The sequence below is a fragment of the Lepisosteus platostomus genome, chromosome 24 (assembly GCF_059453375.1).
Source record: "Lepisosteus platostomus isolate fLepPlt1 chromosome 24, fLepPlt1.hap1, whole genome shotgun sequence".
Classification (NCBI taxonomy): Eukaryota; Metazoa; Chordata; class Actinopteri; order Semionotiformes; family Lepisosteidae; genus Lepisosteus; species Lepisosteus platostomus.
In genome coordinates this window covers 10,121,772-10,134,064 of record NC_142634.1, presented here as the reverse complement: position 1 = coordinate 10,134,064, position 12,293 = coordinate 10,121,772, and the positions used below count along the sequence as shown (strand labels likewise).

Below are 12,293 nucleotides of genomic sequence, written 5' to 3'. Positions count from 1 at the left end.
TAAAAACGTTGAAGTTAAAAGTTACACACGGCGCTGCAATGTGCACTCACGATTCAAAACTGGGAATGATGAGAATGTGCAAGAAAACACAGACGGGCGTTTGAGGAAATACTTTGCTATGGACGACGCAATGGTGCTGAAGAAACGAGGCTACACGCTGGGCATCAGTTTAGGAGAAGGGTCCTATGCCAAGGTCAAATCCGCCTACTCCGACCGCCTCAAGACCAACGTCGCGGTCAAGATCATCAACAGGAGAAAAGCGCCCGCGGACTTCTTGGAAAAGTTCCTGCCCCGGGAAATGGAGATCCTGGCCGTGCTCAACCACCGAACCGTCGTGAAGACCTTCGAGATATTCGAGACCTCCGATGGGAAGGTCTACATGATCATGGAGCTTGGCGTTCAGGGGGACCTCCTGGAGTTCATCAAGTTCAGAGGTGCCCTGCCGGAGGACTTCTGCCGAAAACTCTTCCGCCAGTTAGCGCTGGCGATCAAATACATCCACGACCTGGACATAGTGCACAGGGACCTGAAATGCGAGAATCTGCTCCTGGACAAAGACTTTAACATCAAGGTGTCGGATTTCGGCTTCTGCCGGAGGTGTCACCTCGAGGATGCCAACATTGTTCTCAGTAAAACCTTCTGCGGGTCGGCTGCTTACGCGGCTCCGGAGGTGTTGCAAGGCATTCCGTACAACCCCAAAGTGTATGACATCTGGAGCATGGGGGTAGTGCTGTACATCATGCTCTGCGGGTCCATGCCGTACGATGATTCAAACATTAAGAAGATGCTTAAAATTCAGAAGGAGCACCGAGTGGACTTCCCCAGGACTAAAAACCTGGCGCCGGAGTGCAAAGACCTCATCTATCGCATGCTGAATCCCGAGGTCTCCAGGCGCATCGAAATAGACGAGATCCTGGACCACGCTTGGCTGAGGGGGCCGAGGCCTAAAACGCAGGAGGCGGCTCGGAAACAAGCCAACGGCCCTTCCACTTCGAGGGGCTACTCGAGAAACGGAGCCAGGGGAGAAAGCAGGGCGGAAAACCCGAGCCTCGGCAAAAAGGAAGCGGAGCCCGACGCGCCGGAGGACGCGGGCGCGGAGTGCGAGGCAGACGCGCCAGACGCGCCAGGGAAAAGGGCTTGCAAAGCCCCGAGAGACGCGACTGACCCCGAGCCACCGCCATGCCACCGGAGGAAGTCCTCCGCCCACGCCAAGCAAACTGCCCACATGCACAACGAGGAGCACCATCGATAAAGCGATTAAAACAAAGCAGATGATTATGTTCTCAAGTACGTTGAATATGTACAGATCATTGCTTCTCCTGCACAACAGAAGCCTTTACTAAGTAGTTTAAAATGAGTTCCCATCACATTATTCTGAGACAAGCGATTCCCTTATTATACTGTACTTTGTACGAATGCTTGAAGAAATTCAGGAAGTTTTTCTTCCCTGGAAGGATCAAACATGATTTTAGGGGGAAAAAATAGTTTACTGGTACTATCTCACGCTTGGGTCTCAAGTATTTTATTTGAGAGTACTCAATTGTCATTTTATCCTGAATCTTCTGTCTACCTCACATCTGGGAGTCAGACAAGCTCCACACTACTGTCCGGTGAATTGGGTCTCCTGGAGTGTTATCCTAGTCTGTCCGCCAGTGCTTTTAATATTTATTGGGAGGGGGGAGGAAGGTAGTAAACCATATCACCAAAAAAAAAACCTCTCGGAAAACGCACACGCGTGAAGTGTTTAACAAGAAGCTCTTCAAGATAACTGTATGACATATAGTCTTAGCATGACAGTTCTTTTTCCAAGTGCAGGTTAGCGTACCGACTTCAACTGGGAAAACTGACATTTAGATTGGGCACTTAAGTCTTTTTGACCATCTGCAGAAAAATGTTTATTCACCATGGATGTTTTAAGACCTTTAAAGCCAAGATTTTATTTCAGCCCGGCCATCTGAATGAGAGATGTGAAAGCTGAGACACAATACATCAAACACAACAGTCTGAGAATCTTTGAACACTACTACTTCTGATATATTACAAGACAATTCTAAAATACAATACTCAATTCTTAAACATTCAGAAAAAAGAATGAGTGAATATAAAAATATTTCTTTTTCACTGTACAAATGTTTTAATGCCTGATTAAAACAATTTTCTACCTTTGTAGAACATAAAGGAGAATGACAAACAACCCACCATTAGTTTACAGTCTCTTCCGATTGCAGTTCCGAATTTTTAATTGCACCATGTCCACAGTGCACTTAGAATTCTAAAACCGCCCGAACTCCAACCTATAACAGGATTCTGTGTTTGAGGGAAAAAAAAACTGTCCAGTAATTCCAGTCATCCTCTTGAAATCCATTATTTTAGCCCTGCCTTTTCATTGACGGGCAGCGTGTTACTTCCTATAGTTCCATTTAGCATGCTTTTAATAAGTCAAAAGAAATCGGACGCCTTTCTTCTTTTCGGGAGCTGCAGGAGGTCGTCGGTAATGGAGGCAGGGTCCTGAGATGCGGGGGTCAGTGCATTACTTGGTGTGGGGGTGCCCTTTGGTGTTGGCAGGCCTCCCACTGGCGTTTTGCAGCCTGTGGTCCCAGTGTGTGCAGGTGAAGGGGTGTAGCTGGCCCTCAGGGCTTTATCGGTGTACTTGCTGGCTGTCCTGTTCACAAGTCTCTGCAAAGCTGGTGACAAGGCTGGACTTAAGCCTTTCGGCGTAAGGCTGCAAAAAACAATAGAAATTATTATAATCAGAGAGAATCATATGTCCTATTTATGTATGATTTTAATCACACCCTTTCTTCATCCTTCCAACCTTTCACCTGTTGAATATTACAGCAGCAGACTCTAACCCCAGATTCTAGAGACTGCTCACATTCCAATTAAGATCTAAATTACATAAACAAATTAATGGCTTGTCTAGATTAACACGATCTTTCATCGGTGGCTACAGAGTATCTCTGAGTCAGTTAGCTGTAACACTCCAGGATCAGAGCTGGGGATATCTAATGTAAGTATTCCTATTATAGCAACTGACAGAGAACAGAAAAGATTTTCAGAAACCAACCATGAAACCTATTGGTTTTCTTTTCTTATCGTACATCTCATTTGAGTGCCTCACCTCGCCAGGTTTTCTGTGACCTTCCGTAATGCTTCTTGTTTCTTTGCTCTGTTCTTAGCTGCAGCTTCGTTTGCCATTTTCAAACCCAGCCTCTCTCGTCGTCCTGGTTCAGGAATCTACAAGGCACACAAGCTTCAATCAGAGAGATCTACTAATTTTCCATGCAGCTGAAAATACCATCACAGTTGCATGCTACTAGGATGACACATGTAATGACAGAGACTTGTGCACAACAGACACAATTAAACACACATTAAAGTCAGGAACACCTTTTTTTCCTGCATGGGTACAATACAAGCAGTATTTATACTGTGAGATTATATGTATTTATACTCACACACACAACACATTTTACCCCCAAAAAAGATTAATAAAATAATTTTTTCACTAAGCAGCTTGAGTCCCAAAGCTAAAATACTTGACCTTAAAAGATGGACCATGGTTTCTCTCCACATATGGAGTGTCTGAGCCATCCAGTCGGAATGGAGTGCTTTCTATTTCACCCCAGGTCATGAAAGGAGAATCGGTCACCCCTGCAAGAGAAACAACATAGTACGTTGAAGGCTTACATTTTTAGACAAGCTTTGCAAAAGACGTACTAACAGGAAACAGCAGTAAATGTTCACGCTGCGTCTTCAAAGGAGGGTTTATTTATATACTGCCTATATTTAGATACACTTCTCTGTTTTTTTCTTTCCATTATAATCCTTGCTTCAGATGCTGACAATCTCATCTTTGAAACAAATTACATTTCTTAACAAATGTACAATTGGAAAAAGAAAACATCAAACAGTGTTCCACAATGTCTTACCAGGTGCTGGAGATGGAGTTGGCTCAAATCCATAGCCATTCACTTTAGGGGATTCCTGTGGGATTAATTCTTTTCCATCTGGACCAACTTTTCCCTGCTTAAACTAAGACACAGAAAAAAAAAATCAGAAATGCAATAACATCTGTGAAAGAGTTTAGGTACGTGTGAAATAAGATTTGCTTAATGTCATGTAATCATTTCATTTAATTTCGTATAAATCTGCCTCTGTAACTGCAAACAAAGAACACAGCCGAAGAAGTTAAAAACTACTGTTAAAAAGGCTTTGGTAATGCACGTTTTTTGTAGATAACTCAAAAGTTTTCTATATATGTATTTATTCATTCAAATGCATAATATAGAAATATATACAAGCACAAAACAATACATCTTATAATACAATATTGATACTCAGGGCTGCCTAGGCCTTAGTTCACCACAGTACTGTTTAGTAGGGTGCCTTACCACAACTCACAAGTACTTAATACAGGACCTTTACAGTCAGTCTACCTACCTGCGCATTGAGAGCTGCTGCTTGCTGTAGCTGCGATTTGTTCAGGGCTTTGCTAAAGGGGTCTCCAAGGAAACGTGTGTTTTTATGAACCACTTCCCTTGGCTTCTTGAAGAGACCCTCTTCATCTTTAACACCTATGTAAAAGAAACAGGGTTTCATGTATCACAAATACTAATACCTCCAAACCCAGCAAGATGTGGGGAAACTCCTGTGTAGGGCTGTCTAGGCAATAGCTTACTGCAGTACTGTGAAGTAGCGTGCCGCACCACATTTTGCAACTACTTATACTCCAACGTTACAAAGAAGTATTAAATTCTGCAGTCCAAGTATTACTTTAACTCAACCCATTCAACTCACCTTCAGGATAATACATTAAAGCATTCTTTGCTTTATATTCCCACGTTTCAACTCCCGCTTTTCCAGCTTCGATAGCTTGTTTTTCAGATGACGGTAACGCCAGATTCTCCTGCAGTCGCTGCATAACAAAACAGTACATTATGCTCTGAGTCATCTTCATTTTTAAACACATAATTTAAAAAAAATCAGAATGTCAAAGATGCATTACAGTGCGTGCTACATCTGTAAAAATAAGATGATATGAACAAAGATATTTAAAGAGTGTTATCTGCAAATACATATGTAATAAGTCACTATGTACTTTGTCATACAATTTGGAAATCTGTAAAATGGACAAAAAAACAAACCGATGCATGTAGTGAGTAAGACAACATATTGCAGTAAAATATAATTTATTTGACAAAATCTAGGTGTTATGAATAAAACAGTACTATGTACATGCATTAGTTTACCTGTTTATATTCCACCTCTGCTTCATAAAGCCATGCATGCCTGAGTTTCTCCTTATCCTCTGCAAGCTCCATGATCTGTTCAAAAGAGGCATTATCCTCACTCGTGTTTTTCGCAAGAAAAGAATCTAAAGTGGGCAGCTCTTTATCTTCTTGCTTGTCTGTTTCTTTTTCACCTGAAAAGAATTGTAAAGTGAAAAATGTCTGGATTTAAAATTGTTGCGCAACATGCCTACTTGTTTACAGAAAACAATTCATTGTGTCACCTATGTTCCAGGGAATTTTCCATTTTCGATGGTACAAATGAATAAGTCTGTGGCTGAACACAATTCACAAATGACCTTGCTCCCATTTTCAATCTGCCATGCACTTATATCGACAAATGCTCAGACCTCAGACTGAAACATATCAGTCTTTCGACTCTTGTTCTGCTCAGTCTGAAAACTGTTGTTTAGCCTTTGCTTCTTTAAAGAAGAAAATCTGGGATTGCGTAGTATTTACCTTCTTCTGTAGCTCTTGTCCCAAACCTGGATTTGTTCTGTAAAGACGAGGGGGATCCCAGCCGGCCATCTGGTGTCTCAAACGTTGCTGGGGTGATGTCTAATGCAGAGAAGGCATCAAAAGTTAATTGAACTACATAATCTGTTACAGCCCAAGAAAAGCTGCATATTCAATCCATTTTACTCATCTGGCAGTTTAGTTTCTATCCAAAACTGAAATTTTGTCCCAGTTTTAGGCCTCAGCCATGTGGTTTCTTTATGTACAAAAGTATTAGCTGTTATCCACTGTAAATTAGGTCATGCAATTGTTCTTAAAGGTTTACACACTGATTTTGCTGGTTGAATTCAGATGGTACATTATGCACGTTACACTTCAAAACGAAACATACGCACAAGCTTCTGCGTGGCCTAAAAATAACTTTTATTTTCTTTGTATCATAGACAAGGTTCTGCATTGTCATTAGGCGTCTGCTTTCAATACCATCAGATACAACTCTTTCGTTAAACCAAGCTAGGAAATGTCATGCTTGTATACTTTCAAAAAATGCTGTAAAAACAAAGCTTGTTCCAACATGTATCACACAAGAAAGTCATTTATGGCTCTTGGATCTAAGAATAAGCGTTGAAGAGAGAAAGAAAGTATAGCAGGGATTACATGTATAATAAGTTTATTGATAGGCAATTGCTTTTTTAGGTATTTGCTGCAGTATGACTTCTGACAGTGACAACACCACTTTGCGGTTTTGTGAGGTTATTCTGAAACAAAGATGTAAATGATAATATGGTCTTTTTTTATGGTCCACACAGATTAGGACAAATTGAACGTGACATAAAATCAAGACGTGACAGTGGCTCTCATAAAAAGAACTAAACTAAACTAAAAGGTTGGGAAGAGTTTTCTACACCTTCTCTGCATTCCGAGACTGCAGTCTGACACCGATTAACAACTTACAAGGCACGGAATGTCGTGGGGTTGATTTGGTCAAAGACGATCCGAATTTTATCGCGATTTCTCTCATCTTTTCGAGATCCCCGCTCTCTTCTGCCTCTAAATACTCCTTCTGAGCCCGCAGTTTCTCCACATCTGGGAAGAAGTCCCTCTGAATGATCTTCTCCAAGCTCTGTTTCGAACAATAAGAAGACGCGTGCTGAAATGTCAAGCTACAGTCGTTCCTAAAACAAACCCGCATCCTCGTTGTCAATCACTGACAAAATGAAAACCTTTAGCGTCTCACTGATCTTTCTAAATAGATCGATGAAAAAATAACCTCATTAAATAAGTTTAAAACCTAAGACACTAGACAAAGCTCCCAGTACATACCTCAATGTAATTTTCTTCATCGAGAACGTTCCTTTTCAACTTATTCTCTTCTGTGGGTTGTCCACTGATAGCGAGGGTAGTCTCGGAACTCACAGGGACAAGCGGCCCGGCGACCAGGCCTTTCTCGTGGAGAGCTGCCATCACTCGAGCGCGGTGCTCCTACAAACACCCAGGCCTGTCCGTGTTCTGATTTTAGCTTTCACCCTGTGTCTTAACTGATTAACCCGACAGTCTAGTTACCGGCGACAGAGTTTGTTTTCCTTGGACAGCAACGCCCAACAACAACAGTTTTAAAAGAGAAAAGGGGTCATTCTGTTCTTCAACAAAATATATACCACGAAACCGTATCGCCACTTTTGTTTTGACCTTACAAATGACGTAATCGGAAGTCGTGGGTACGTATCTTTGGGATTTGCCTGGTCTTCTGGGTATTGAAGTTTGTGTGTTTATGTGGCTGGTTGTCTGGCAGTTGTAGTTTCTGTCTGAGATTTTTTGGCGATCTGATTTTCAGAAGTACGCACACGAGTCAAGAGCGCTTTTTAATATTTGAAATAACAACATTTTTCTATGTTGTAAAACCGATTTAAGTTATATTAAAGTATCCACTTTTTATGAATTACTTGTGAGTGTAGTATAGTCTTTGTAATTAGAAATCGAGTAGATGACAGCAACTAAACCAAATATATCGGTCTCAATGTTTTTGCGATATTAAATACAAAAATATTTCAATAGAAAATGTATTATATTGTTAATACATTACCAGTATTACCAGTCCTTAGAAACACTGCCATTAAGTGAAATATTTGTGTAAGCTATATATTAAAATAATGTACTTTGACATCTCAGAGTAACTATGGTATAGCATGTTTTATTATATACTTTATGGGAATAGTGATGAGTTAAAGGGATAAAAAGCATATGGAGATTTAAATATTATGTCATCAATACATTATAGTATATGAAACAGTCACAAACACATACTGGTTTTTAATTTTTTAATGCTATATTTTCAATCCATGATCATAAATTAATGGGAATGTAAAGCAGACACAGGAGGAAACAAAGACAATTTTACATAAACTCAATAAAATTGCATGATGTAGGATTATTTTACATTTGATCAGAAGACATCTACTGTATGTCTAATATAATTAATAGGTGCTGCTTTTGAAGTCTTTGGAATATCTTTAATAATTTTGTTTGGAGCATTTTAATTAAGCAAAAAATTTGACAGAGGGGAACATCATATTTTTGGCTTGTGTTATTAAAACTATCAAAGTGTTTGCATCTGTGTAAGGCTTAAAACCTCCGTCAGCTATTGAAATTCAGATATCAGACTCAACACATTGGGAAACACAGTATTCCATACCAAAAAAAACTTAAACAGGTGCAGGTGGGTGTAGGATCCGATCCTGCACTATAAATAATCATTGCAGGAATCTAGTGTGTGGAGAACTTGATGTTCAGTCTGTGTTTTCGATGATTTTCCAATGGTCTGTGTCGCCTGAAGCCAAAGTCATGCGTTTTTGTCTTCTCCACTTGGCCCTGCGATTCTTAAACCACACCTGAAATTTGTAAAAAAGAGGTCATGACACTGATATCACACTGAAATTTTGCAACTGTTGAACTTCTCAGTTCTTTTAAAACTAGTACCCTAAATTTACACACAAAAATGCTAAGCTTATTCTACTGTATCATCCACCGATTCAATTCAGGGTCACGGGGAGTCTATCCCAGCAAGCAATGGGCACAAGGTGGGGTTCAAGGTGGATTCCAGTCCATCACAGGGCACACACACACGCACACCAGAGCGAGTTTTCCCAGAAGCCAACTAACTTACAGTATTTGGACCGTGGGAGATAACCAGCATACCCAAAGGAAACCCACACGAACATGGGGAGAACATGCAAACTCCACACAGATAGAACCCTGGGCCCAGAATTGAACCCAGAGCCCCACTTCTGTAAGACAGCAGTGCCAGCCACTAGTTTCTAATGGATCAGTTCAGACAAACTGTTTTCCTCTAGTGGACAGACTATACTGAATTGTCCTTTCTTGTATTCACTGGGGATTTTTGACCGTTGCATTAAAGCAGAGAGGAAGAGAAGCACTCGAGCGACATACTGCAATGTGTAACAGTACAATTCTTTTATTTGAAACAGGTCTCTCATTCACCACGGTTTACAGGGCACTTTGGAAATAATGTGAAGGAGATGCTGGTCATACAACTAACTAACTTGTAAGCAAACAGTTTCAGAAAATGAGGCTTAAGGGACTGAGATGTCTTAGAATTCCTGATTCCCTGAAATCTTGAACACCAGGGGAAGCGGAAGGAGGTTCCCTCTCCCACGCCCTCAGAGCCCTAAGGAGTACCCACCTCCACCCTTTCCTCTCGCAGGTGGGTGCGTGCGGCCAGCTGCTCTCTGGTGGTCACGTCGGGGTACTGGTTCTGCCGGAACAGCTCCTCCAGCGCCTGCAGCTGCTCCTCCGTGAAGATGGTCCGGTGGCGGCGAGTCCGTCTCTGGATCTGGCTGAAGAAGAATTCCTCGAGCCGGGTGGGGGAGCGAGCGTCCCCGGCCGGGGGACAGTCCGGGAACAGCCTTCTGGCCCACAGCACCTGGCAAGCTGCAGCACACAGCTCTGGTGAAGCATGGAGAGTGGAAGGCTGGCAGAAGCCTGAACAGAGTGTCAGCAGGTGAAGCAGATTTTAAAGCCACTGGGCTCAGTTTCCAGTGAGTGGCATGTTCATTACCTGCTAGAGCACTCATTAGTTATTTGAATTACAGAGCAATTATTAAGCAAATGCTGTTCAGATGCTGTTGAAGAACTGTGCAATTACCCAAATAAAGAAGGCTAAAGAGTTTTAAAATAGTCTTATTAGTTTGACTTGAGGTTACAGAACTGTGATGACAGAGTAGCTTGAATGTAATACATTGAAACTCCATAAATCAAATATATTTTCATTGTTACAGAACAGAAAGAAAAGAGGTCATCACTTGAAGAAACCTTCTGTACTGTCTTATTTTAGGAAAAGAAAACACTGAGTTCTAATATTTATCCTGCTTTAACCTCCCCTTTTCTAGGAAACATGTTGCTTTTAATTGACATGCTCGTTTTGAAATCAGTAATTTTGCATTGCTAACAGATTATTTGCCTCAAGAAGCAAATCCTATTTCATTACTCATTTAATTTATTTTTACCCAAGTTTTCTAGATGTTCAACAATCAACAAACTAGTCAGTCTATCTGGTTTGACCTCAGATGCCTCAACGCACTGTTTTGCACAAGCATCAGTTTTGGAAAGAGACTTACTAGTGGCAGGTGGGTATTCTGGAACTGGTGTTTCACCACATTGGATGCAGCAGCAGCAGCAGTAGCAGGAATGGTCCTGAGGTTCTGCAGGAGAGACAGGTATGACCTTCAACACCACTTCCTCCTTGGACTGTTCTGCAGACATGCAGATGACAGACAGGGGAACACCAGTGTCCTCCCGGACTCCATCATTGTCTGGGAGCTTGGCTAGAATGTCTTCGATGGAGAACGAAAACGTCCTCTTTGCAGTCTTCCCAGGTTCCATGCCAGCTCAGGAGACAGTGACTTCATAAAGGGGTCACCTCCGCTGCTCTGCACCCCTAAAGTGAAACAGAGTTGTGGACTTCAGGTCACATTTAGTCCTGCTCTTTAAAGGGGAAATATAAGGTGAAAAAAAAACAAAACCCCGTCCCTTCTCCTTTCTGCGGTGGTCTTTTCACTCTCCACAGGCGTCCCCACTGCCTTTATAAGTGCAGTTGACTTGAAAAAAGGGAGGAAAAAAAATCATAATCCTCCTGCAGGAAAAAAAAAAAAGGCAGTTGAAAATAAATTCCAGCTAATCTGGCCAGTTTTGTTAAGGGGTTAGCGAGGATGTGAGATTTCACTAATCCTACTCCATTGCTTTCCAAAAGGAAATCTGATTTCTCCCTCTTAAATTAGGATAGAGAACTACTAAGATCCTTATTGTGGTGGTGTTAGAAAGAGAGAGAAATAGACTGAAAAATGGGAATTAGTAGGAACAGCTGAGAAGATTAACCCTTTCATTTTACAGGTGTAGACTGTATGAAACCTTTTTTTTAATCTAAATGTAGAAGTGGTATTGAGGGAGTAGAGATTCTCTTTTTAAACTGACATTAGATTCACATTCTATTCCAGTCCTAAGAAACAGGCTGTTTTTTTTTTTATCTGTGTAACATATTCTTTAGAAAGGCACTTATCATTTCATATATTGCAAGGTGTTATTTAGACAAAGTGAAGTAAGTCTTCCGTGACCCAGTGAGGGCATGCATTAAATTGTCCCTGTGTGTGAAATAAAGGGAAAGTGGCATGAGCATAAATGGCAGGATTTCCCAACAGAGCTTTTGCAATGCTGAGTATCACTGCTCAGCGCACAAGTTGCATCTGCTGTGTGCCGTTTGGCAAGCCTTTCTGGTAAAAACTGACCTTTGCATGCTCACATTTTAATCTCGTTTTCTAGATTTGCAATGGATGTGGTAGGTTCTGTATCTCATAATGGAGGTAAACTAACATTAAAACTGAGAGGTAGCAGAAGCACAATGTCACTTAGTCTACGAAGGATACCCTGGGGGTACTTTCAATCAGGATTCAGGGAGAAAAATGATCTGTCCATATCGATAAACATTTGTATTTGAAAAAATTGGTTTAGGAGCAATTCCAGCAATTTTGTTTCGAAATGTAGCACTGTGCAAAACAGAACAGCATGCAGAGGAAAAGGTTTTCAATATGCTGCTGCTGTTAAAGGTGTGTAAATGTAAGATACTGTAACCAGATTACCTTTTTAGTGAAAACTACAAGTGCACCTGATACACATATTCAAGGGCACATGTGGAAACTGTGTGAAAGTGCATTTAAATCTGAAACAGAAGACACTTTTTGTGCCCTAACGAGTGTGGAAGTATAAAAGTAGCTACCCAGCCATGTCGATCCCAGTATCTTTCAGGAAATGGCTGGATGTGATCCTTGGATGAAATAACTAGTAACTTCCAAATGATCTCCTCTCATTAGTAACCTTACTTATATATTTCCACTCCAGACTCACACAGCGTGCTTTTAAATTGCAACTGTTGCTGACAACATCTGTAGCATATCCTTAATAACAATGTAATTAGAATCGAAATTGCACAGTCTGCATCCCCACAATTATCAACTGTTATCACACTCCAGAAATATT

At 41.2% G+C, this 12,293-nt stretch overlaps 3 protein-coding genes across 3 annotated transcripts; 1 reads left to right on the top strand and 2 right to left on the bottom strand.

Moving 5' to 3' along the window:
• Positions 1-6: 6 nt before the first annotated feature.
• Positions 7-1,275, top strand: LOC148641600 (testis-specific serine/threonine-protein kinase 2-like). The gene has a single exon (XM_088618119.1). It carries the CDS (start codon positions 119-121, stop codon positions 1,250-1,252), a length of 1,134 nt encoding a protein of 377 aa, XP_088474245.1. The 5' UTR covers positions 7-118; the 3' UTR covers positions 1,253-1,275.
• Positions 1,276-1,911: 636 nt separating this feature from the next.
• On the bottom strand, positions 1,912-7,459 carry ess2 (ess-2 spliceosome associated protein). Its single transcript, XM_088618118.1, has 10 exons — positions 7,071-7,459; positions 6,702-6,870; positions 5,751-5,849; positions 5,253-5,425; positions 4,801-4,918; positions 4,444-4,577; positions 3,933-4,035; positions 3,545-3,654; positions 3,122-3,237; positions 1,912-2,722 (listed from the first exon to the last, which is right to left on the bottom strand). Exons 1-10 carry the CDS (start codon positions 7,209-7,211, stop codon positions 2,440-2,442), a joined length of 1,446 nt encoding a protein of 481 aa, XP_088474244.1. The 5' UTR covers positions 7,212-7,459; the 3' UTR covers positions 1,912-2,439.
• Positions 7,460-9,432: 1,973 nt separating this feature from the next.
• Positions 9,433-10,646, bottom strand: LOC148641598 (homeobox protein goosecoid-2). Its single transcript, XM_088618692.1, has 2 exons — positions 10,488-10,646; positions 9,433-9,735 (listed from the first exon to the last, which is right to left on the bottom strand). Exons 1-2 carry the CDS (start codon positions 10,644-10,646, stop codon positions 9,433-9,435), a joined length of 462 nt encoding a protein of 153 aa, XP_088474818.1.
• Between the last annotated feature and the right edge of the window lie 1,647 nt (positions 10,647-12,293).